The sequence below is a fragment of the Chlorocebus sabaeus genome, chromosome 10 (genome assembly GCF_047675955.1).
Source record: "Chlorocebus sabaeus isolate Y175 chromosome 10, mChlSab1.0.hap1, whole genome shotgun sequence".
In the NCBI taxonomy this organism is placed as follows: Eukaryota; Metazoa; Chordata; class Mammalia; order Primates; family Cercopithecidae; genus Chlorocebus; species Chlorocebus sabaeus.
In genome coordinates this window covers 39,404,762-39,430,886 of record NC_132913.1, presented here as the reverse complement: position 1 = coordinate 39,430,886, position 26,125 = coordinate 39,404,762, and the positions used below count along the sequence as shown (strand labels likewise).

The following is a 26,125-nucleotide window of genomic DNA, read 5'->3' as shown; positions in this document are numbered from 1 at the left end:
ACAGGCATGCGCCACCATGCCCAGCTAATTTTTGTATTTTTAGTAGAGACAGGGTTTCACCACGTTGGCCAGGCTGGTCTCGAACTCCTGACCTCAGATGATCTGCCCACCTTGGCCTCCCAAAGTGCTGGGATTACAGGCATGAGCCACTGCACCAGCCCAAAGGTGCACATTTTTTATTAACAGAGTATATCAAGAAAAGCTTTTCACTTTCTACATTTTAGCTTTATCTTACCACTCCATGTTTCTTTTCTTTTCTTTTCTTTTCTTTTTCTTTCTTTTTTTTGAGACAGGGTCTCACTCTGTTGCCCAGGCTGGAGTGCAGTGGCATGATCTCAGCTCACTGCAACCTCCACCTCCCAGGTTCAAGTGATTCTCCCACCTCAGCCTCCTGAGTAGCTGGGAATACAGGCATGCACCACCATGCCCAGCTAATTTTTTGTACTTTTAGGGGTAGAGACAGGGTTTCACCATGTTGGCCAGGCTGGTCTCAAACTCCTGGCCTCAAGTGATCCACCCGCCTCAGCCTCCCAAAGTGCCAGGATTACAGGCGTGAGCCACCATGCCTGGCCCACTCCATGTTTGTTTTCTGTGTACCATTTCAGATAATCAAGTGGAATTCTTGCAGTTCCAAAAATGCCATTTCCCGCTTAGTCCTCTGTAGCGTTGTACCTTTGGTTCTGTCTGCCTGGAAAGCCCTGTTGAAGGAGGTAAAAGCATTTAGAAAAGGAGAAGAACTTTACTTTCAAGGACAGGTTGCAAGGGAGTCCAAGCTTTAGAAAAGTTGCCTCCCCGTATTGAAAAATAAAACAGGTATTTTAAGGAATAAGACCCCCACAAGATTAGCAAATTTTTCCAGGTGTACTATTTATATGTTCATGGTAGAAATGGCAGTTTTCTCATGTGATTCTTATATCCAGAGAGGACATTACTACCTTCAGTCATTGTCATTGCAAAAGTTAGCAGGTGAGTACTTTTTGTTAAGAAATCAGTAGTTAAAAGGAAACGCTCAAGTTTTCATGTACTTTGAGACCTAAAACTAAGTATGGTAATATTTTTTGTTTTATCTCAGAGTACAGAGGTTTTTGTTTCTTTGTGCCTTGTTTTCTTGCTTATCAATAATGACAGGAGGACAAAATGTCATTTTTATTTCCACAGCCTTAATTTTCTTTTCCTCCTGGCAAGTGCCTACTGAACCTTCAAAACCCGTGTCAGATTTTATATCCTCTGGGAAGCCTTTCAACCTTTCTCTGCTTTTTAGTTCCCAGTGGAGTTAGGAGTTCCCTTCTTTGAGCTATAGCTCTCTGAACATATATAACAGTATTTCTCATACTGTATTTTAAACAGAGTCATTTCTCAATTCCTTAGAGGGTTGGTTCCAGGACCCCTGTTGATACCAAAATCCACAGATGCAAGTCTTTGATATAAAATGGCATCATATTTGCATATAACTTACACATATCTTCCTATATATTTTAAATTATCTCTAGATAACTTATAGTACCTGATACAATGTAAATGCTATGCAAATCACTATATTGTATTTTTAAATACAACATATTGTATTTAAAACATTTTTTTTTTGTTCTATTGTCATTTTTGTTTATCTTTCATGAATACTTTTCATTTGGGGTTTGTTGAGTCCATGGATGTAGCACTCGCCAGATACGGAGGGCAAACTGCACTTCTTTACATATGTCTCTCTACTAAATCAGTTGATTCTGAAGAGGCTCATCACTTCCTTGGGCGGGAGAAAGGGGAAAGGAGAAAACCAATTCTGATGGTAAAGCAAGATAACATGTTTTTAGTCAATTCTGTAGGAAAGGTTGTAAAACACTGCCAGATTTTTTTTTTTCTTGTTTTTATAGATAGAGTGTGACTGGGTTGCCCAGGCTGGAGTGCAGTGGTTATTCACAGACGTGGGCGTAGCACACTACAGCCTGGACTCCTGGACTCAAGCAGGCCTTGTCCCTCCGCCTCCTGGGTAACTGGGACTACAACTTTGTGCTAGATTTTAAACTTCTTGAGGGCACAAATGGTGTCCTGATTATCTTTGTAACTTCAGTGCTTAGCCTGAAGGTACTATTTTCTCCATGGTAGGTTTTCATAAATGTTAGCTGAATAATGTTTGTTGAAGGTGAGGTTTATGTTCTTTAGACTTGTATCATTTTTTTGTTTTTCACTCAGTTGTGATTTATTTTTTTAATATAAAAAGCTCTAAATATAAATGCTACATTAAAGTTTTCTTTAATTGTTAAATGATTTGTGTAAAATTAGAGTGCCAATTTCTTTAATTTGGGAATTTAAACTTGAACAACGTTTTTTTTGCCATCAGCATTCCATAGAATCAACTTGTAGTCAGTGAAGAGAGTATACAGCTAGATTAGGACTGGAAAGGAGTTGTCAATTTGGTTGCTTTGCCTACTTTTATGCTTCATCAGAGTTTGTAGTAGTGGCTGGGAGGAAAAGTATCCTATATTGGTAGGACCACTGAGGAAGGGTATACATATAGTTGTTGATAGGTTCATATAAAATGCGTGCATTCATTTCACAGGTTTGGGTTCTCTCGTTTTATATAAAAATTTCTCAAGTTCAGCTTTCCTTTTCAAAATGAAAAGTTAACTTAAAAATATGTTGTAAGAGAAAGAAACTTTTTCCTATCTTACATAGATATTTGCAGATATGATATCTTAGAACTGTCAGTACATCAATACATCAGTTATTTTCTGGCTTTAAGAACTTGGATGATATATCACTCTTTCATCTCTTTCTAGTGCTCATAAATGAAATGATGTATCATAATCGTAGACATTAATTCATCCATAAGACTCATACTTAAGAATGTCTGTTCAGTAAGTCAGATTTTTGGAAAGGAATAGATAAAATTATCATTATTTCCAGATACTGTGATTTTCCATATAGAAAGTTCAGGAGTCCAGTGGACATACTATTTTTCAAGTGGTAGGAGTTCATCAGGGTTGTTGGATACAAGCTCAACATACAAAACTCAGTAGTATGCTTTAATCACAACTTTTTAGAAAATATAGTAGAAAAAAAGGCATTCTCAGTAGTAACAAAAATTATATAAATGATCTAGAAATGAATAAGCCTAACAAAGATACATAAGGTCTTTATGGATTAAATTATAAAATTATTTGAAAGCTATAAAAGGATACAAATATATATTTACACATTATGTTTTATATAAATGTAAATGGAGAAAGATACCATGTTCGTAGGGAAGAAACCTTAATATTACAAAGATTTCGTTTTTCTTATATTATTGCATAATTTTGGTGCATTTCCAGTTCAAATCCCAACGGGACTTTTTCCCCAGAAAACTTGAAAAGTAATTTAATGTAAATGTGGAAATTTGAAGGTGTGTAATAAGTGAGAAAGAGTAATATAGAAAGGGTATTTTCCCTGGCAGATATTAAGGTACATTAACAAGATGCGTAAATAGATATATGGACTATTGCAACAGAATGGAATCTAGAAATAGGCTCATGAACAGATTACTGTTTGAAAGGTAGGGTATTATAAATTAGTAGAAAACATGGACTATTTAATAAATTTTGCTGTGATGAATGGCTCTTTTTATAGTACAGATAAAATTTTGATTAGTTTCACATAGTACATTAAAATTTCATTCCAAATGAACTAAAGACCTAAACATATGAGAGGGAAAAAAAATAGCAAAAACAAACTAAAACTACAGTTAAGTATATAGGAGAATAGATTTAGGAGTTTAAGGGTAGAAAAAGGTAAAAGTATAAGCCATGAAAGAAAAGATTGCCAAATTTGATTGCATAGGGGAAGAAAGCCACTGTACAGTTAAGCCATAAACATATACTAAAAAGACAGTGATAGCCTGGAAGAAGGTATCTGCATAATTCAGACAAACAACTGCTGTCCAAAATATATAAAGAACTTCTACAGATCCATGAAAAAAGACAAATGACCCAGTAGAATAAGAAAAGTGGGCAAAAATATGAACAGGCAATTTACAGAAAAGGCAATCTGAATAGCTAGCAAGCACAAGTAGATGCTTGGGAAATGCACGTGCATACAGTGAAATACGATTTCTCTCCTGTCTAATTATCAAGTGTTAGTTGGGAAAATTATCACATATAAGGGAAGATTACATTGTTACATGCAACCGGGGGAAGGAGGAAGGTGAATTTTCCCAGCCATTCTAGGGAACGTTTGGCAGTATCTAGTAAAATGAAATGCTTATGGCTAGGTGTGGTGGCTCACCTGTAATCCTAGCACTTGGGGAGGCTGAGGCAGGCAGATCACTTGAGATCAAGTTTGAGACCAGCCTGACCAACATGGCAAAACCCCATCTCTACTAAAAATACAAAAATGAGCCAGGAGTGGTGGTGCATACCTATAGTCCCAGCTACTTGGGAGACTGTGACAGGAGAATGGCTTGAATCTGGGAGGCAGAGGTTGCAGTGAGCCAAGATCGCGCCACTGCACTCCAGCCTGGGTAACACAGCAAGACCCCATCTCAAAAAAAAAAAAAAAAAAAAAAACCACGAAATATTTATATTCTTAAATCCCAACAAGTTCACGTCTGTGAATAAGTGCAGAGAAATTGTTGCATGTGTGTCTTCAAGTCTAGGATGATCATTACGTTATCTTTATAATGGTGAAAGACTGGAATCAACCTAAATATCCATCTGTACAGGAATGGCTAAATATGGCCCATTCGTGTGATGGAATTTTAATTTAAAAAGAATAAGCAAAATTTGAAAGAATTAATATATAAAATTAAAAAGATCTGTATGGATTAGCATCTATGTCTGTCTGTTTCTATATGGACTTGGCTATAGATACGTGTAAAAGAACAAAAAACCGACAGGAAGGCTACCAACTCTATTATGGTAGTGTGGTAAGATGGATGTGGCCTGGGATTTAGGGTCATTACTAAAGGGCACTTAAGTGTTTCCTGTTTACTTTTTAATTTTTTAATTTTATTATTATTATTTTTTGAGACAGAGTCTCACTCTGTTCCCCAGGCTGGAGTGCAGTGACGTGATCTCAGCTTATTGCAACCTCTGCCTCCCGGGTTAAAGCGATTCTCATGCCTCAGGCTTCTGAGTTGTGGGATTACAGGCACCTGCCACCACACCCGGCTAATTTTTGTATTTTTAGTAGAGATGGGGTTTTGTCATGTTAGCCCAGCTAGTCTGGAACTCCCGACCTCAGGTGATCCATCCACCTCAACCTCCCACAGTGCTAGGATTACAGGCATGACCGCACCCAGCCTTACTTTTTTAAAGCCCAGAGTAACAAATGATGAATTGCTAATTGGTTCTAAATTTTTGTTTGTTTGTTTTTTTGAGATGAGTCTTGCTGTGTCACCCAGGCTGGAGTGCAGTGGCGCCATCTTGGCTCACTGCAACCTCTTCTTCCCAGGTTTAAGTGATTCTTCTGCCTCAGCCTCCCAGGTAGCTGGGGCTACAGGTGTGCACCACCATGCCTGGCTAATTTTTGTATTTTTAGTAGAAACGAGGTTTCACCATGTTGGCCAGGCTGGTCTCAAACTCCTGACCTCAGGTGATCTGCCCACCTTGGCCTCCCAAAGTGTTGGGATTATAGGTGTGAGCCACCGTGCCTGGCCTGGTTCTAAGTTTAGATATAGGGATGTGGATATTTGTTTTACTTGTACTTTTTAATATTTATTAAATTTAAGAAAAATGACTTAATTATAGCTGCATGTAAACGAATATATTCAAAGGAGGCTAAATTTAATTTTTAATTCCTCTTTGCTATTATATTAAAATGTGGGGGAACAAATGATATTTTTTGCACTGTATTTTTAGTGATGCCAATTGGTGGAAAGGAGAAAATCACAGAGGAATAGGACTTTTCCCATCCAATTTTGTAACAACTAATTTAAACGTAGAGACTGAGGCAGGTAAGTTAACTTAGAGAACATTAGATCTATTTAAGTTTTTTTCACTTAAATTTTATGATTTGGTTTTGGATGTAAAGTAGATTGGCATTTAACTTTTTGTTTTAAATCGTTTCTTTATAGGCCTGACAATCTAACCTACTTTTTAACCGAATTAAGGGGTTAATGTAGCCTGTGTCAATCGCAAGAATATTTCCTCTTATTTTACATCTTCTGAGAGTTAGCATACATAGTTAAGTCAGGCATAAAATCATATGTGACCATGCAGATATTTAAATCAACCTAACTGTGTAGTGTAAGAGGCAGTTCATATCTATTCTGTACAAAGAGTGTTTTGATTCATCAGTGAACCACAGTGGCAAAGTGGGAATGGTGTGGGGAGGTTGTGGTTGGCAAGTGCCAAATATAATTACTGGGTTTAGGAGTACTCCTAAATTTTAGACCTTTCCTCACCTTGATTTGATCCTAGGGAGCTTGAAACAATAATAAAGTAATGTAATCAAGCCACTAAGCTTCCTGGTTCAGATCTGCTGAACTTTAGTCAGTCTGCAGCCACAAACAGTTCCATTTTAGACATTTTAGCCATTGTCAACGATGCTGAGAAAGCATTCCATTTGTTATTCAGGTAGGGAGGTGGGGGGATCTGAGTGTAAAGGAACAGCTTGTAATAATACTAATGATGATAATTAGAAATAGTTACTGGTTTTTGAGCATTCATTATTTGTCAGGCATTGTGCTAAGTCATTTGTACTATTGCATTTCAGTCTCACAGTTCTGTGAGATAGCTACTGTTCTGTGAGATAGTTGCCCTGTCTTACAGATAAGGACACTGAGGCTGAGGGGTTATGTGTCTAGTAAGTGATTGAGCCAGGATTCTAAAGTCAAGACAGTCTGACCTTAACACTGACTCACTGAGGGATATATCAGTGCTAATCCTTTCCAGTTCAGGAGAAAGAACTTCAAATGAAAGCATCATGTGTAACATCGTCTTTGTATGTGTAGAGTGATACATTCAGAAAAATGAAGTCGTGAGAGGCTGATACTCACTGATGTGAATATAGAGTACTTTGCCATTATTTATACTTTTATTCCTCTTATCTGACTGTCTAAGTAGATAGGAATAATGGAGATACCTTTAAAAAATAACTTCATAGATCATGCTCTGGGGATTCTACACAGCAATTTCTCCTTGACATAGGCTGGAAAGTATTAACAGGAAAAAATATTGTGGGTTTTCAGCTTATCCTTGTGTTATGCTGACTTCTGTTCTTTGAAAGTTAGCCATATGTTTGAAATAAATGGCTAACAGTTGGGATTTAAAATTGTTTGGCTACGTAGGTTTTTATTGTTGTTTTATTTTTACCAAAATTTACTTTGTTAAAATATGGTACATTCTAGCAATACTTCAGGGAACATTTAAATAGTTTTCTGGGTTTGTGTATTTGTAAGTTTTTTTTCAACCTTCATGAAAAACTTTTGTGTTTAGTGTTGTTTTAACTATTATCAAAGTTAGCTTAAAATAAGTTTTATTTTTTGTTCATATAGGCAATAGTTTTTTTTAATAGAAAGGAAGAGTAGAAGGAACTCATAGATGTAAGTTCGAAATTAGCTAGATAGATAATAATCTGCTCTTATACATTTATTCACCCCAGTGGTAACTCTCAGTTTTCAGGAAAATGCCTAAAATGTCAGCTGCTGTTAATATTGCACATTTGTTCCACTAAAATTTTAAGTTCCATGAGGTTAGAGATTCTTGTCTGTTTTATTCACCGGTGTATGTATAAATGCCTGAACAATGCCTGGCACATAATGAGTTCTAAATAAATGTTTATGAAATAAATGACCAAACGTATGTAATAACATATTGATTATGAAATGTGGTGAATATTTGAAGGACTTCTATTTTTTTTTCTTATGGACAATCATAGGCCACTTATAAATTAATAACTAAAATTACTGAAGTAAATGCTGAGGAACTTAAAATTTACTTTGTTTCTATAGCGGCTGTGGACAAATTGAATGTAATTGATGATGATGTGGAGGAAATTAAGAAATCAGAGCCTGAGCCTGTTTATATAGATGAGGTAGAGTCCCTCTTTTGTTTAATAGTTAAACTATCAAGACATTTAAATGTACTATCTTTGAGAGTGCTTGGAAAGAGTAATTTCATATTCACTGAAGTTAAAACTCTTGAGTTTTTAAAAAGTGTCCTATTACTTTTTTAGGATAAGATGGATAGAGCCCTGCAGGTACTTCAGAGTATAGATCCAACAGATTCAAAACCAGACTCCCAAGACCTTTTGGATTTAGAAGGTAGTGAATATTAGATATTATTTTAATATTATTTAGTATTTTAGCTATTCATAATGTCTTCAGTTTCTTCTGCCTTGTATTTGCCTCTAGAGGTTAGAAATCTCTGGTGGGGAACAGACTAGTACAGTAAAATAATAAATATTACTTGGAAGGCATTGTCATAAACCTGCAAATCCTTTTCATAAAGGAAGTCTTTGTATTTCTTTAAGCCTACAAGTAAAATTGGCTGAAGATTTTTGCAGTCCAAAAAAGGACAGAATTAAAAATAACAGCATATCAAATTGAGTCAAAACGTTTAAAATGCTTATTCCTGTTTAATTTTCTTGTATTATGAATTTAAAGGACAAAATTACACATGATCATTGTTAACTTCATAACATAGTCACTTGATGCATGTTGATGTGTCTTTTAATCTCAAGAAATGTGAGAACAATTAAAACGTGTTTTTTTGTTTTTTAAAAAAATCCCTTGGGAGAAGAATCTCTGGTAAATGAATAATCCTTGTTAAATCTTTATAGAAGAAACTTCTGGTTATGAATATAGAATACAGCATTGTGCTCTTTATAGTATCAGTGTTCACATTGGGAAATACACTGTTTAATCTTGAAATGTCTTAAGTAAATGAAAAATCTTCATATCTGATGGGCAAAGGCTACATAATTTATATATTGTGACTCAAGTTTGTTTTAGTTAACTAATCATAGTTTTCTGGATGTCTTTAAGACTTTGGGATGACTCCAGATTTGACAGTCTGTCAACTTAGTTAATAGTTTCAAGAAAACATAATGAGATTTTTATTTTAAAGTTGACCTTGCTTTTAGTCACATGATAGTAATGTACAGTAGTAGTGCTGAATAGTAGTCTTTCTCTAGCATGAGCTTAATCTCTGTGTATTATGCATAGTGCTGTATATTGGTGCTATATTGTTAAAAATTGTTGAAATTGGCTTAAATTGGATTTTCTGTGTTTGTAAGTATTTTTGTATTTACAGATATCTGCCAACAGATGGGTCCAATGATAGATGAAAAACTCGAAGAAATTGATAGGTGAGATTTTTCATGCAAGGAATAAAAAGTATAGTTTTTGGGGGTTCACTTGTTTTTTGGCAAACAGTAAAGTAGGGAAAGTTTTTGTGGAACTATACAATTCATGGAAATTGTTTTTCAGTTTCCCAGACTCTTACAAATTTATAGCAAGGTGGTGCAATAAGCTCTGACAAGTTTTATTAAATAAAAATTTTGTGCCAGGCGCGGTGGCTCACGCCTGTAATCCCAGCACTTTGGGAGGCCGAGGCGGGCGGATCACGAGGTCAGGAGATCGAGACCATCCTGGCGAACACGGTGAAACCCCGTCTCTACTAAAAAAATACAAAAAAATTAGCTGGGCGTGGTGGCGGGCGCCTGTAGTCCCAGCTTCTAGGGAGGCTGAGGCAGGAGAATGGCGTGAACCCGGGAGGCAGCGGAGCTTGCAGTGAGCAGAGATCGCGCCACTGCACTCCAGCCTGGGCGACAGAGCGAGACTCCGTCTCAAAAAAAAAAAAAAAAAAAAATTAAAAAGAATAAAAATTTTGCATGGCTTACTTTTCACCAGTCTCTTCTAGCATGCTTCTAGTGATATTAGAACTGCCTGGATCAGTGATAGCCAGTGTGTATACTCTCTAGTATTTTCTGCATGCTCTGGCCATCATTGCCACTGTAGTGATGGACAGCAGTTTTGGCCAACATTGTATAGCACTCTATTTCAGATTTCCTCAAAGCTGGACAGTTTTAGTGAGGATGACCAATTTTGCTTTGCCTTGTCTGATCATCTTCAGAGTCTGCTTTTACCCCAGCACATACTTTCCACTTTTCATAACGAGTTGGAGCCTAGAGTTGATCAACTCCACTGACTTTTTCCTCTTCTTTGAGACCATCCTGCCTTAAGTCCAGGAAGGTCCCTAACTAAGAGCAGCTGCCAAGATAGCTGGGGAGTCAAGTGCTTTTTATTTAAAGATAACAGTTTTCTGGGGGGTTTTTTTGAGATGGAGTTTTGCGCTGATGCCCAAGCTGGAGTGCAGTGGCACGATCTCGGCTCACTGCAACCTCTGTCTCCCAGGTTCAAGCAGTTGTCACGCCTCAGCCTCCTGAGTAGCTAGCACAGGCGTGCACCACCACAACCGGCTAATTTTTGTATTTTTAGTACAGACCGGATTTCACCATGTTGGCCAGGCTGGTCTTGAACTCCTGACCTCATGATCTGCCCACCTTGGCCTCCCAAAGTGCTGGAATTACAGGCGTGAACCACCGTGCCTGGCCAAGAATTGAATTCTTATGAGAAGTGGTACTTATAAAAATTTTAAGTGAAATTTCTCTAGTATTTGAAGCTAAATCATGTCTTCTCTTTTCATTTCTTGTCCTTGTATTTCTTTGTTTCTATTGCTCTTTTAATTTTATCCTACATAGTTTTCTTTTTCTTTTTCTCTTTTTTTTTTTGGAGATAGAGTCTTGCCCCGTCACCCAGGCTGGAGTACAGTGGTGCAATCTTGGCTCACTGCAGCCTCCACCTCCTGGGTTCAAGCCATTCTCTGCCTTAGCCTCCCAAGTAGCTAGGATTACAGGTGCCCGCCACCATGCCCTGCTAATTTTTGTATTTTTAGTAGAGATGGGGTTTCACCATATTAGCCAGGCTGGTCTCGAACTCCTGACCTCATGATCCGCTCACCTCAGCCTCCCAAAGTGCTGGGATTACAGGCGTGAGCCACTGTACCCAGCCTCACACCCAGCTTTTTTTTTTTTTTTTTTTTTTTTTAAAAGACAGGGCCTTGCTGTGCTGCCCAGGCTGGTCTCAAACTCTTGGCCTCAAGTGATCTTCCTGCCTCAGCTTCCCAAAGTGTTGGGATTATAGGCATGAGCCACTGTGCCTGGCCCTTATTGTCCTTTAAAAATAGCAGCAACACTGAAGGGTAGACTTTGAAGGTTGAGCTTTTAACCTGGTTCTGCTCCCTTATTTCTCAGCTCTCTATCTGAAGTCAGAGAGAGAACCCTTAGTGAAAGGAAAACAAGGGATAGGGCTTAGTGTTCCATCATCATCCCTCTCTAGTGGTATTTATTGAATTAATACATAAACAGCACAAGAAAAAGAGATTAGATAGGGCCAAAATAAGAAGGAGAACAGAAACTACTTCTTTTCTGCCTCTACCAGAGAAGTGCAGTAGCAGCAGGACTCTTCCTAGTCACCAGAGATTGTCATCTTTGTTCCAGGGGACATTTTAAAAATAAATTTGTGTTTTCTAAAGAAATGAAAAATCTGTGTGTCAATTGACAGTAGTTTTGCCATATTTTAGAGAAAGCGTTAAATATCTCCTTACACATCTACTTTGTTTCAATGCAGGATGTTAATGGTTAGTGAATAATCAAACTGGAAAAGATTAAAAAGTATTATAGATGTGGCTGTATGTTTAGTTCAGACACAATTTTTTTTAATGTTTTATATTTTCAATTTGAAGTTGAGTGCACGGATGCAGAACCCATGGACATGGAGGACTGTGTGTCCACACATTCTACAATGAAAATCATTGTCCTTGATAATTATCCCTTGATATGAACAGATATTATAATATATAATGAAAAAAGGCAGAAGCTATGACAATTTAATCTTATTTTTGGTTCATAAAAATAATTTTGTTAAAGGAAAAGATCTAGAAGAATTAAAAGTCAGAGTGAGGCCGGTGTGGGGGCTCACACCTATAATCCCAGCACTTCAGGAGGCTGAAGTGGGAGGATCATCGGAGCCCAGGAATTTGAGACCAGCTTGGGCAATACAGTGAGACCCCATCTCTAAAAAAAAAAATTTTTAACAATTAGCTGGGCTTGATGGTATGCAGCTGTGGTCCCAGCTCCTCAGGAGGCTGAGGTGGGAAGATTGCTTGAACCTGGGAGGTCAAGGAGGCTGCAGTGAGCCACAGTTGCACCACTGCACTCCAGTCTAGGTGACACAATGAGATCCTGTCTCAAAAGAAAAAAAAAATCAAAGTGACCATTCCGATGTTAGTTAATTTTTTGAGTGAGAACTCAATCATTAACCAGTTTTCTTACCAGTTTCAGTTTTTGAATAGGCCAACTGGCATTTTTTCTAGTTCCATGGCCACAGCTGCAGATGCAGCTCCTGTTCTGGGAAATGTTTCCTGTTCTTCAACAAATTCTTATTGACTGTTATTTACCCTTGTCAAGTATTCAAAGATGAATAAAATACCAATTTTTCCCTTGAATGGATCATTGCATTTGTTATTCCTACTGAGAAAAACAACTCTACTGTTAGAAAGTTAAATTGTACATTTCATTTCTGTCATTTTACAGAATGAAATTTTGTAGCATTTTATCACCCTAAGAAATTATATTGAGTAAACATGTAAATTGACTCCAAAAAAGTTTAGGTAGATTTATTGAAGAGAGATTCATAGTCTGGCCTTAACTATGTTCCAGGCTATTCTAATCTTATTTCCCTCTGTCCTCCAAAGATAATTTTCTTTCTTTTCTACCATCTGATCAAGTTGCTCTTTTGCCTTATTACTCTGGGATCGTGTCTCAAATCTTTAAGGGGATTTCAAACACAGTGATCACGTCTTTCGACTGCATTTTTCTGTTGTTTCATCAACATACTGGGTTTTGTGGATTTCCTACAGTTAAATTTTAGTTATGCATTTGTTAGCATGGCACTAATTTCTGTAGCTTTCTGGGTGGCTCGTAACTGTTATTTTTGATAATGGAGTTTGACCTGCTTAATGCAGTCATTCCTACCAGAGAGGGAACAAACTTTTTGTTGTTGTTGTTCAGACGTAAAAGACTAGTAGAAGAAAAGTGACAAATCTTGATAGGACTCAGTGGCTGTTTACTTGGTAGTCCTGTGTCTGTGTGCCTCTGCTTGTTGCCTCTCTGTGTTTAGATAGAAAGAACCACATTTCAATAAAAAGGCTTGTGGATGTTTCAGGCCGGATGAAAAGTGGTTGCTTAACTTTTATAAATTTGACAGTGCAAAGAGAGTTCTTTATTACTCCCAGGGGAACAGACAAAATTGTATCAAGTAGGAAGCGTCTGTTCTGAAGCTTCTTGGTCATATTTGAAGATGCTTTTATTTGGATTTGTTGTTACTACATAATAAAGTATTGGTTTACTTACTTTCTCAAAATCAACCAACCAACAAACGAGCTGTAGAGACTAGTCTTACACATTGTTTTTACTTGGATTTTCAAGGATAATTATTTAAGTAGGTTTTTTTTTTGAGTTGATATTTTTATGGATATAAACAAATGAAAATGTGTGTGATTTTTTTTTTTAACAAGTGTTTTTAAATTTCCATCATATCGTGTACTTCATAGAGGTTCTGGGCCTTGCCTGGGTACTTTCTTTTATTGAGATTTATAATTCAGGCCCAGATTCTTACCCAAATTGAGAATTTTCTTTTTAATAATTGAATTCTCAAAATAAAACTGGAATGTGTGAAAGTAAATTCTCTCAGCACCAAAATTATGAATTGATCGCATTTTATGAGGCATGGAAAGGACTTTTCCCTAATATTATAAAGTCATATTGTCACTGGTAGAGGATTGTGACTGCAGGTTGTCCAGGTTCTTGGCATTTTGAAGAAAGAATTGGACAAAATGCCCAGCAAAGGAAAGAAAGATCGAAGCAACAGAAGAACAAAAGCAGAGATGTATTGAAAACGAAAGTACGCCCCACAGTGGGGGAGTGGGCCTGAGCAGCAGCTGAAGGACCCGGATACAGAACTTTCTTGGGTCCAAGTACAGTACCCCCTAGAAGTTTCCCATTGGCCGCTTCATGCTCACCTCATGTAAATGAAGTGGAAGCTCACGGTCAGTCTGGTTGCAGAAAGCAGCCAACCAGAGGCTGAAATGAAGTTACAAAGGTCACAGTGCTGTGCAACCATCTGATTGGTTGCAAAAAGCAACCAATTAGAGGCTAGGGAGAAGTTACAGTTATGCTTGTATGCAAATGAAGACTCCGCCCACAGTCAGTCTGATTGGTTGTGGACAGCAACCATTCAGAGGCTGGAGCAGCCATTCAGAGGCTGGTTGTGGACAGCAACCATTCAGATGCTGAAGTTACAAAGTTGCAAACGAAGACTGGACCTGTAATCAGTCTGATTTTTTTTGGACACCCAATTTCCCATCTGCTGCACAGAAAACGTGGGGAGTTTGCAAAGGGAGCAGCCTCTGGTCCTTTTGTTACTTAGGTGTGGAAAGTTAGGGTTGGTTTTCCTTTCAGTGTAGTTACAAGAAGTCAGCTTGAAAAACAGCTTTAGATTCCCTGCCTCGAGACCCTATTTTCCTGTCTTAGTATCAGGCTAGCTATTACAAGGATTAAGCAGTTCTTCCTCTCAGTTTCGCTTTGTGAATATTCTTTCATTAAATATAAAATAGCCTTTTGATATATGAATAGAAATTGTGCTAAATTTAAAAAATAATTCATATTACTAAATAGATGCTAAAAACTAGAAGAGTATTATAATACTTTTCTTCTACATCAGGAAGCATTCAGAATTGTCTGAATTGAATGTAAAAGTCCTGGAAGCTCTGGAACTATATAACAAATTGGTGAATGAAGCACCAGTGTACTCAGTCTATTCAAAGCTCCACCCTCCAGCACATTACCCACCTGCATCATCCGGGGTTCCAATGCAGGTGAGCATGTTTTTTGAGAACATTTTCTAAATTATAAACAAGTTTTAAAGTAAAAGAAAGTGTTTTACAGCATAGTATTAAGATTTCTTTTGTCTGTAAATAAAATTGTAAAATTTATCTTTGATTGTTTCAGTAAATATTGACTGAACAATTAACATTCACCAGAACAACTTAGACAGATACGGACATTTCACAAAGACATTACAGTTCAGTTTTAACATGGATGAAAAGACCATTAAGTATGTGAGGGTAGTTCTGGTTCTTCATATGCTTTTGTAAGTATAAAGCATAAATCTTTTATGTAAGTATAAATCCTTTTTGTAAATGTGGAGTATGAATCTTTTGATTTCGGACGGTACCTAGCATATCAGAAGTTCCCCAGGTACCAACACTTTGCTGCTGCTCAACAAGATTTAACATTTCTTTACAAATTTCCATAAAGATTTATTTGACTCACATGATTATTAACAGGCACAATGAACTTCTAGAGTATGCTTTATACTTCCTTTACTTAGCTGCATGACTTAAATTGTTAAAAATTTGTGCATAGCAAAGATATGATACACATCTAGGAGGTACAGACTCCATAAGCCATCCATGAACATCCGTAAGCCATCTTTTTCCAGTACTTTTCACCTTTTTTGTGTGCTTGCCATATGAAGTGAATACTTTATATTTGTCAGTATCCCCATTCAGAAGCATTTTTGAAATTTCAGCCAGTTAGCCAATTGAATTCAGGATGAGCTTGGATGAGCAAAATGCATGTTAATTTATGAACACTGGTATCTAAAGGTACATGTGAAGGAGACACCAAGGAGAAAGGGTAGAATGTGGGTGAATAATTTAGATGACTTGACACAACATAATTGTTAAGTAAAAAAAGAATAGTCACTATGGTAACTGTCACGTCAGACAAGATACATTTATCAAATGTGCCATGCCTTGATCTTTTTGAAAATTAGGAGGGTAGGAAAGATTTCTGGCTGCAAAAGACATTTGGGAGTTACTCAGTTTGCTTCTGTTTTCAGAGTTGTTTGCTGCTGCTGTGAAAGTGGGACAAAAAGCAGTGTGCATCGTTGTATGATAAAACTATGTTGGCTTTTTTATGTGTCTGTAAAGGGTTATTTGCTATTCTGTGTCAGGTTTTGGTGTTTACTTGCATTCTACTTACTGCGTTTTGCCAAGCACAACTCATTTCTCTGAAAAGTTAACTTTCTCTTTGATTCCTCACATAGTCTGTATCTACACTATTCACTCGAGCATTTGAAATATTCAAAAGTTTCTATTCTAATTTGACAAAAATACATCTCTACTAGAAGCAATTGGGGTAACAAGTTAGTTGTATCTGTGTAGGCTACTCAGGAACCCTAAACTGCAGAAGAAGCTGATTCTCACAGTCTCAGCCTATTGTCAGTAGATTGTTACATGTCTACTAAGGAGGTAATGTGATTGTACTTAATATACCTTATTTGGGATTTCTAGCGTTCTAAATTTTCAGATAAATGGTCTTTGCTTTAAAAATAGCTTAATTTAAAACTGGATTGATGATCATTATGGTATGATATGATATTAAATGTGTGCATTGTTTTGATGCTATATATAGTAGACAGGTGGTAGACCCTGTCCTTAAGGAGCTGTTGTCCTGAAAATAAGTAGGGCACATATAAATGTCCAAAGAGACCTAAACCATTTTTGCTCTTTCCTGAGGATACATGTCTTTTACCAATAACTCTTCCTTACTTTTGTCCTGTTTGTCTTAAAGGTAAGAGATAAAGTAGACATTGCCAGGGAAGCCCTGGCATCCTTATACTGCTTCTTTTTCAGCTTTTTCTTTTAAGTTTCATTCTTAGGAAGGGGTTGGATGAGTCATCCTGGGATGAGGGTGAAGAAGGTTATCATTCTTATGGTGACTTTAAGTGATGGTGGGCTTCCCTTCAAGGGAGTGTACAGTTTTCTGTGGCTCTACAGCAAGACATGTTTACTGAGTAATAGGCAACCTGGATAGATTGCAATCCACTACTTAAAAGTATACCACCTGTCTTTCTCCCAGCTCTCTGTAAAAATAAAAGAACAGCCAAACAAATCAAATTCCCATAGATATGGCACTGTGATTTGACAGCTCACCACTTTTAGTTCTAAGATGGATAGATTGGTAGAATCAGATTGCTTCCCAAAGATGTGTAGTTTCTTTCCTTTAAGTCTTTTAACATTTTAAATATATTATTAGGCACATGTTTGGGAGATTCGTGAATCAACTTTTTCTTTCTGATTAATAGACATATCCAGTTCAATCACATGGTGGAAACTATATGGGTCAGAGCATTCACCAAGTAACTGTTGCCCAAAGCTATAGCCTAGGACCCGATCAGATTGGTCCACTGAGATCTCTGCCTCCAAATGTGAATTCCTCAGTGACAACACAGCCTGCTCAAACTTCGTATTTAAGGTAAGTTTTGGGAGCTGTGTTAATTTTATAATTATATGTGTTAATTTTCCTAGATTTTCAGAATGGGAATATATAGACCCTTATTAAGATGAAGTTACAGAACTGTTTATTCATAATCCTGTGAAGTGGAATGATGTTACCTTAGCTTTGCTACCCATACTGAGATTATTGCCCTTACTTAAGCTTACAGTCTGCATCCCTGGGACAAAATAAAGCTAATTGTCCTTTATGAGACTAAGCCTATTATGTGCTTAGCACTGTGCTATAATCAGCCTGTGAAGTAGCCCCAGACATATTTGTCTGCATATACTCCTAAAAATTAGAAAACGGTTGTTACTTTGACCCTTAAAAAGAAGGGTGTTTGAACTGTGGAATTTGTAGTTGAGGTTTTTTTTGTTTTGCTTTGTTTTTTTGAGACAGAGTCTCCCTCTTTCACCCAGGCTGGAGTGCAGTGGCTAGATCCCTGCTCACTGCAACCTCTGCCTCCCAGGTTCAAGCAATTCTCCTGCCTCAGCCTCCTGAGTAGCTGGGATTACAGGCAGGTGCCACCACGCCCATCTGATTTTTTTGTATTTTTAGTAGAGACGGGGTTTCAGCATGTTGGTGAGGCTGGTCTCAAACTCCTGACCTCGTGATGATCCACCCGCCTCGGCCTCCCAAAGTGCTGGGATTATAGGTGTGAGCCACCGCGCCTGGCCAACAAGGGTTTTTTGGTTTTTTTTGTTTGTTTGTTTTGTTTTTTTTTTTTAAGACAAGGTCTCACTCAGTCACCCAGGCTAGAGTACAGAGGCATGATCTCAGCTCACTACAGTCTTGACCTCCCAGTCTCAAGCTATCCACCCTCCTCAGCCTCTCGAATAGCTGGGACTACAGGCGAGCACCACCATGCTCTGCTAATTTTTGTATTTTTTGTCAAAGTGGGGTTTCGCCATGTTGCCCAGGCTGGTCTCAAACTCCTGAGCTCAAGGAATCCGCCTGCTATGGCTTCTCAAAGTGCTAGGATTATAGGCATGCACCACCGCACCCAGCCCTGTATTTCTGTTTTTTAATAAAAACACTTCTACTCTGAGAGTTGTATTTAAATCTTTCTTTCTATTCACTTTGCTTAACCATACAAAATGTTCATTCAATATAATCATATGTAGATGATCTGTAAGGTCCCTTCCCACCCTCAAACTCCATGAGTATGAATTTTAGATATTTTATGAATATTAAATAAATCTGTTCAGATTAGTGTTCAGTTAGAATAAAATATAAAATTTTGCTGTCCTTGGTAACACTAGGAATTATGGAGAAAAAAGTGGTGTAGTGTTGAAACTAATTCTCTTTTATTGCAAGCAGTATATTTGGTGGAATTTAAAATTATGTAATTTTTTTATTGAAACTTTTTTTTAGATGGAGCTTTATCACCCAGGCTGGAGTACAGTGGTGTGATCATAGTGCACTGCAGCCTCCAACTCCCGGGCTTAAGGAATCTTCCAACCTCTGCCTCCTGAGTAGCTGAGACCACAGGCACATACTATACCCAGCTAATGTTTTTAATTTTTTGTAGAGATGGGTATAGTCATGTTGCCTGGGCTGGTCTCAAACCAGGCTAGCCCAAGCAATTCTCTCACCTTGGCCTCCCAAAATGCTGGGATTAGAGGCATGAGCCTCCGAGCACAGCCCTAAAACTGCCAGGCGCAGTGGCTCACGCCTGTTTTATTTATATATACACACACACACACGTATATATATGTATATATGTATATATATGTGTGTATATATACACCTTTTTTTTTTTGAGACGGAGTCTTGTTCTGTCACCCAGGCTGGAGTGCAGTGGTGCGATCTCGGCTCACTGCAGACTCCGCCTCCCGGGTTCATGCCATTCTCCCACATCAGCCTCCCGAGTAACTGGGACTACAGGCGCCCGCCACCACACCCGGCTAATTTTGTTTTTGTATTTTTAGTAGAGACAGGTTTCACTGTTAGGCAGGATGGTCTCGATCTCCTGACCTCATGATCCGCCTGCCTCGGCCTCCCAAAGTGCTGGGATTACAGGTGTGAGCCACCGCACCCGGCCAAAATTATATATATTTTTTAAGAGAAATGTATGCCATAGTAGTTATAGGAACAAACAAGTCTTGCAATTTGGTGTGATTTTTCAGCTTAGTTTGTGAAATGTCAATAAAAAAATAGTTTCAGAGTATCGTGAGGGTAGATTTTGGGCCCTATGCAGACTACACTGTTTTCCTTTTAAAAGTAGAAAGTCTTTACTGAAGGAAAACTTGAAAGAGGTTTACAGAGAAGAGGTGGACTTCTTTGTGCTGGATTGGGAGATGCGGAGGGAGAATATAGGCTAAAAGTGGCATCTTGAGCCAGGACTCCATTCTCATTGCAACTGGCCAAGGGTACTTCAGTCAAGAACAGTTTGCATCTCCTCAGATAGTTTCTGAATGTTTTTAGTTAGAGATTCTGGAGGAGGGAAGTTAAACTGGTCTTAGAATCTTACATTTTGTTTGTTTTCAAGTACCTCTCTCTTCTTACCAATATAAAAATTACATTAACAAGCTCGGCATGGTGGCTTATGCCTGTAATCCCAACACTTTGAGAGGCCAAGGCCAGAGGATCACTTGAGCCCAGGAGTTTGAGACCATCCTGGGCAACATAGCAAAACCCAGTCTCTACAAAAAGAAATTTTTTTAAATTAGTCTGGACTAATTTAAATTTTTTACAAATAGCCCCAGCTACTCAGGAGGCTGAGGTAGGAGGATTGCTTGAGCCCAGGAGTTCGAGAATGCAGTGAGCTATGATCTGCACCCCAGCCTGGGCAACAGAGCAAGATCCCATCTCAAAAAAAAAAAAAAAAAAGGAAATTTGATTAACAGTATTCAATGGCTGGAATGATTAAATTGTAATCAGAACAGCAGAGCTACATAAACTTTAAGAAGATGGAAAAGGCATTTTTGTCATGATGATCTCTTAACTGTAACCTAGATATTGCAAAGTAAATATAGTTTTCTTTTTAAAATTTTGTTTGTAGCACTGGACAAGACACTGTTTCCAATCCTACTTATATGAACCAGAACTCTAACCTACAGTCAGCTACTGGTACAACTGCTTACACACAGCAAATGGGGATGTCTGTGGATATGTCATCTTATCAGAACACTACTTCCAATTTGCCTCAACTGGCAGGCTTTCCGGTGACAGTTCCAGCTCATCCAGTTGCACAGCAGCACACAAATTACCATCAGCAGCCTCTCCTTTAGAAACAAAGCAAGCATTTTCTTGAAAGGCTTCATAAGTGTATTATTCAATCCTTGTGATACCAACCTGAAAATATTAAAACTTTTTTTCCTCTTAACTCGAAAGGACCATGAATAAATAAAGCACAAAAACCTCTCTTACTCTACAAGGCCATAAAGGTTTTTTTTTTCAGTCCGGTTTGTTTGAAGTCAATCTTTTGATCAGAGGCAGCTTAAAGATGCTTTCAGTTAGTTTTGTCTTGCTTTCAGTTTTCTCTACATAAATCTAGATACCCATTAAGTAGCCTTATGACACTAAACAGTATGAGATAGGAGTATTAAAATGTTATTTTAAAGAAACCACTGTTTCCCCCTAAAATGTCATAAGAGCACTGAAGAACTATTTTTTTTCAGAGTTTCTCACACACTGTTATTTTAAAAGCCTAACTTTTTTGTGTGTAAGCATTTAGCTTGCCAGCATATTTCTTTTTGGCTCCTTAAATTGCAGTTGTGTTTGCAGTATTGTCACTTTTGCTCTCGCTGTTACGTTGAATAATAATTAGCATATAATTGTCTACAGAAGCAAGAGCAATCTGGAAGGAACAAAAATGTTTTCTGTGATTAACAGTGAAGACCTTGTAAATGCAGATGTGTGATAAAGCATTTAGTCAGTCCCCCAAACAGTCATGCCAACTGTGAAGGATTATCCCACGGAACATTTCCATTCCCTGAGGAAAAACATTTTCTTTCCTATATGTATCTCTGGTATTTACAGTTGTCACTAATAACCTTTTCAGGTGACTTTGGCTATTCCTAATGAAGATATGGTTCATTTGTTTTTCCTTCCTGGAATGTGGTGTGCAGAGATGCTGCATACGCTTTTTATGGGATTGCGTGTGAATTTGAGCTATGAGACATTCCTAATAATTTGTTGTGAGATATACCAAGCATGGATGATAAGTGTGTTTTTAGTGATGTGTTGTTTTTTTAAAGAAGTCAAATCACTTGCACCATTGCTAAGCTATCAACATACCAAGCTGTTGAAAAAAATTGACCATTTCTTTCAGAAGTAATTCTCAGCCTGTGCAATAATAGCAGATGGTGACTTCATAGAAGGTGACAGATTCATAGGGAGGCTATTGAAGCAGTTTTTCTGCAGCCTGCATTTTGAGTTAGTTTATAGTGCTAATAGATTCTATATAACTGTGGGAGTTTGGTAGTAAACAAATAGGGATTGTTTTCTCTCCTAAAAATTTGCACACTACTTCATTATCTACCAACTTTTTACATATTGGAAAATAGAAATTGCAAATACATATGCATATGGAAACATATTCAGACTGGGAAAAACAATGGACATTAGTTTTTAAAAAGTTACTTATATGGAAGCAAGATTTCTATGTTTTTTTAAAGAAAGCTGTTAGTCTTTCTACTAAATCCATTTCAAGCTAATTCTCTGAAAATGTTGCCGTTTATCTACAGAAATTTGATTATAAATATGTTCCTTTTTCAAAGAAACTATCCTAGAACAAAATAGTCTATATGGTACTTGATCTACATTTAAGTGGAAAAATTAGCAGTATTTGAAAGCTCAGTTTATGTCATTAACTTCAGATACAAATAACTGAACAGAAAGTTTTAACCTTTAATATTTCATGTTCTGTTTTTGAGTATTTTCCTTTATGTTAATTCACTTATATACTTCTGAATGGCACCTTGCTTTTTGGAAACAAATCTTCTGTTCTTTACAAAATAATAATTTTAAAAAAACATTTTAAAAAATCCAAAGATGCTCTTGATAATAGTCAACATTTGCATATATATGGAATTTCTTACATTTTTCTCCCAAACTGTATTTAATAAACTTATTTTAATGTTTGTGTATTTCATGTATAATTGTGATCTCAGTTATAAAAGCTTAATTCAGCATGTTTTTGAGCCAGTATAAATACTGCACACCCACTAAATTGGGATCAGCCATTATAAATAATGTAGTTTTAGAATAATAAAACATGACATATATATATAGTATATATTGGCATTTATCAGTGAAAGTTTATACATGCAGAAGTTTTTTTTTCCTCTTAAATTAAAAATTATTTTTTGCCATATGTAATAAATTTTGTGTTGCAGGCTGTCGAAAGATAAAAATGATTTTAAATCTGTGTACTGATGATTCTTTCGGTGTTAAGAAACACAGGGTTATTTTCTTTCCTTTTTATGAGCTTATGGATTCTATTTATATTAAGACCTGTTTATGATTGTTTTCTGCCAAAGGAATTGTCTAACTTCAGATTTCTACATTGGGTTCATACTTACTGTTTTATATCAGAAATAAAAAAAATAGCTTCTGCTTTTTCATATGAAATCTTGGTACATCAGAAAGAATTCCTGAAAATTTATAATAGAATGAATTTTATTAATGTAGAAAAATACCCTGGGGTGTTAAAATATATGAAGTGTGGGATATATTCTTACAGTTTGTAAAATGTAGTCAATCAATATTGTCTTCTAATTTGGTAATTTATTTATAAAATTACTTAAACATTAGGTAATTATATTTGTTAGGATTTGAAATTATTTGTAGTTAAATTGTCATGCTATTTGAAATAATTGATACTTGACTACGTAATACATTTTACTGTATGTTTTGAAGATGATTATAATTTCACCTTTCAAAATATAAAAAATCAATTTTAAATGTTTTAAAAACATATAGCTTAGGGATTTTTTAAAAAAGGCTTTCTTAGTAAAAAACATAAATTTAAAAGCTCCTGAGTTCTAGGAGAGGGCTTATTGAATTATGAGAAAGCTGAAGTTACTTTAACAAGTAATAAATTATAAATAGCACTGATCTATAATGCTTTATTTCTATCAGAAGGTACTTTTTCTTCATTCATCATCAGTTTTAGCCAGTAAATAAATGGGAATACTTACTTGTAGAGATTTGATTTTTTTCTTGTTATTTGTTTTAGTTTTCTTTCAAAAATTAAAGGTATATTTCTAAAAGTTTTCCCCAGAGGCCAGATACAGTGACTCATGCCTGTAATCCCAGCACTTTGGGAGCCTGAGGTGGGAGGATCGCCTGAGGCTAGGAGTTTGAGACCAGCCTGGCAACATGGCAAGACCCTATCTCTGCAAAAATTTTAAAACTTAGCCAGGTGTGGTAGTGCACCTGTAGTCCCAGCTAGTCAGTAGGCTGAGGTGGGAATATTGCTTGAGGCTGCAGTGAGGTGTGATCACACTACTGCACTCCGGCCTGACAGAGTGAGATCCTGTCTCAAAAAGAAACTTCCCCAGAAGAAGAATTCAAATTTCATCAAGCTGAATTAAAATTTGAGTCTTTTTAAAAAATCTTACTGTGTCAAAAGAGGCATTATGTTGCTTATGTGATATAGTGAATAGTGTCCCTCCAAATTCCATGTACACCTGGACTGTCACAATGTGACTTTACAGTAGCCACCCCCCACCCCCACCCTTATCTGTGGTGGATACATTTGCAAGATCCCCAGTGGATGACTGAAACCGCAGATAGTACTGAACCTTATATATACTGTTTGTTTTCTTACGCATACATACCCCTATGATAAAGTTTATGAATTTGGCACTTAAATTAACAGCAGAACTAATAAGATGAAAGAGTTGTGACAATATACTCTAATAAAAATTATTTAAAATGTATGAAGTGTTTATTTCTATAATTTTGCATTTAGTATTTTTGGACTATGGTTTAATAAGGGTAACTGAAAGTATAGAAAGTGAAATCGTGGGCCGGGCGTGGTGGCTCACGCCTGTAATCCCAGCACTTTGGGAGGTCACGCGTTTGAGACCAGCCTGGCCAACATGGTGAAACCCTGTCTCTTACTAAAAATACAAAATTAGCTGTGTGTGGTGGCACATAACTGATCACAGCTACTTGGGAAGCTGAGGCAGGAGAATCACTTGAACCTGGTAGATGGAGGTTGCAGTGAGCCAAGATCACGCCATTGCTCTCCAGCCTGGACAACAAGAATGAAACTTCATCTCAAAAAAAAAAAAAAGTGAAATCCTGGTTAAGGGTGAACTACTGTATTTGGAAATAGGGTCTTTGCAGATATAATTAGTTAAGGATCTTGAGGCAAATTTATCCTGGATTTAGGGTGGGCCCTAAATCCAATGCCTAGAGTCCTTATAAGAAGAGAAGACACACACAAATGAAAAGAGGCCATGTGAAGGTGGCAGTGAAAGTTACAGTTGTGCTGCCAGAGGGCAAGGACTACCTGGAATCACCAGAAGTTGGAAGAGGCAAAGGATTCCTCCCTCCATAGAGCCTTCAGAGGGAGCATGGCCTTGCTAACACCTTGATTTCAGACTCCAGAAATGTGAGAGAACAAATTTCGGTTGTTTAATTGTTACAGCAGTCCTGGGGAATTCAGACATGGGTAAAAGTGTACAGTGAAATCTGAGTACCAAGCACTCAAGACTTTGATAAGATTGCTTAGAATTGACACAGGAATTCTGAGAAAGATGTCTGTAGTCTGGTGGCAGTCTTTTTATCTTTGCTAAACTATAATGATATTGCATGGATAGATGAAACTAAGACCTCTGTTAATCCCATAGTCCTATTTCTTGATTTTTAAATACCACATCTACATTTCAACAATTGATTTCATTATGCCAGAGGTGTTTACAGTTAGTAAGATTATAACTGACTTGCATTTTCATCTGCTCCTCTGCTCATCTTAAGCAGTAGTTATTGAATGACAGGAGAAATGTTCAAAGCCAAACAGAGATGAAGAAGAAACAAAAAAACTGGATGGATATTCCCCCTCAAAAGCTACTCAAGAATGGAGGTTTGGTCTTGTTCTTAGCTTTACACCATTTTATATCCTAATAAAGGCTTTCCAATTGGCTGGGCGTTGTGGCTCACCCTGTAATCCCAGCACTTTGGGAGGCCGAGATGGGAGGATTGCTTGAGGCCTGGAGTTGGAGGTCTGCCTGGTCAACCCCATCTCTTTAAAAAAACAAACAAAAAAAAAAACGTTTTCCAGTACCTTTACACTAAGTCAGTGACATACTGATTACATTTTCGTCTCAGGAGCTGACTACTACTTTAAAAAAATTGAGGTGAAATTCACATAAAATTAACCATTTTAAAATGAACAGGTCAGTGGCATTTTGCCATTAAAAGTCATGGCAAAAACTGCAGTTACTTTTGTGCCAACCTAATAATACATTCACAATGTTGGGCAGGCACAACTGCCTTCTTTTTTCAGATGTTTTTGCAGTTCTTTTGTGTGTCTGGCTTATTTAATGTTTTTGCAGTTCATTTTTATTGTAACATGTACTTCATTTCATTTATGACAATAATACTCCATTGTATATATCACAATTTGTTTATTCGTCTTTTTCTTTTCTTTTCTTTTTTTTTTTTTTTTGAGACGGAGTGTCACTCCTTCACCCAGGCAGTACTGCAGTGGCACGCTCTCAGCTCACTGCAAGCTCCACCTCCCGGGTTCATGCCATTCTCCTGCCTCAGCCTCCTGAGTAGCTGGGAC

At 37.2% G+C, this 26,125-nt stretch overlaps 1 protein-coding gene and 1 pseudogene across 3 annotated transcripts in view; one reads left to right on the top strand and one right to left on the bottom strand.

The window, feature by feature from the left end:
* The window catches only part of STAM2 (signal transducing adaptor molecule 2), a 55,330-nt gene extending 31,061 nt beyond the window's left edge, over positions 1-24,269 (top strand). For all 3 annotated transcript variants that reach the window (XM_007964972.3, XM_007964973.3, XM_073019682.1), the window contains 7 exons: positions 5,832-5,926; positions 7,925-8,007; positions 8,149-8,236; positions 9,228-9,282; positions 14,759-14,912; positions 17,189-17,358; positions 20,384-24,269. In XM_007964972.3, coding sequence (XP_007963163.1) covers positions 5,832-5,926; positions 7,925-8,007; positions 8,149-8,236; positions 9,228-9,282; positions 14,759-14,912; positions 17,189-17,358; positions 20,384-20,612 — 874 coding nt within the window. In that variant the 3' untranslated portion in view covers positions 20,613-24,269. The remainder of the gene's footprint in view (positions 1-5,831; positions 5,927-7,924; positions 8,008-8,148; positions 8,237-9,227; positions 9,283-14,758; positions 14,913-17,188; positions 17,359-20,383) is intronic.
* LOC119625042 (large ribosomal subunit protein eL30 pseudogene) lies at positions 9,813-10,366 on the bottom strand (annotated as a pseudogene).
* Positions 24,270-26,125: the final 1,856 nt, after the last annotated feature.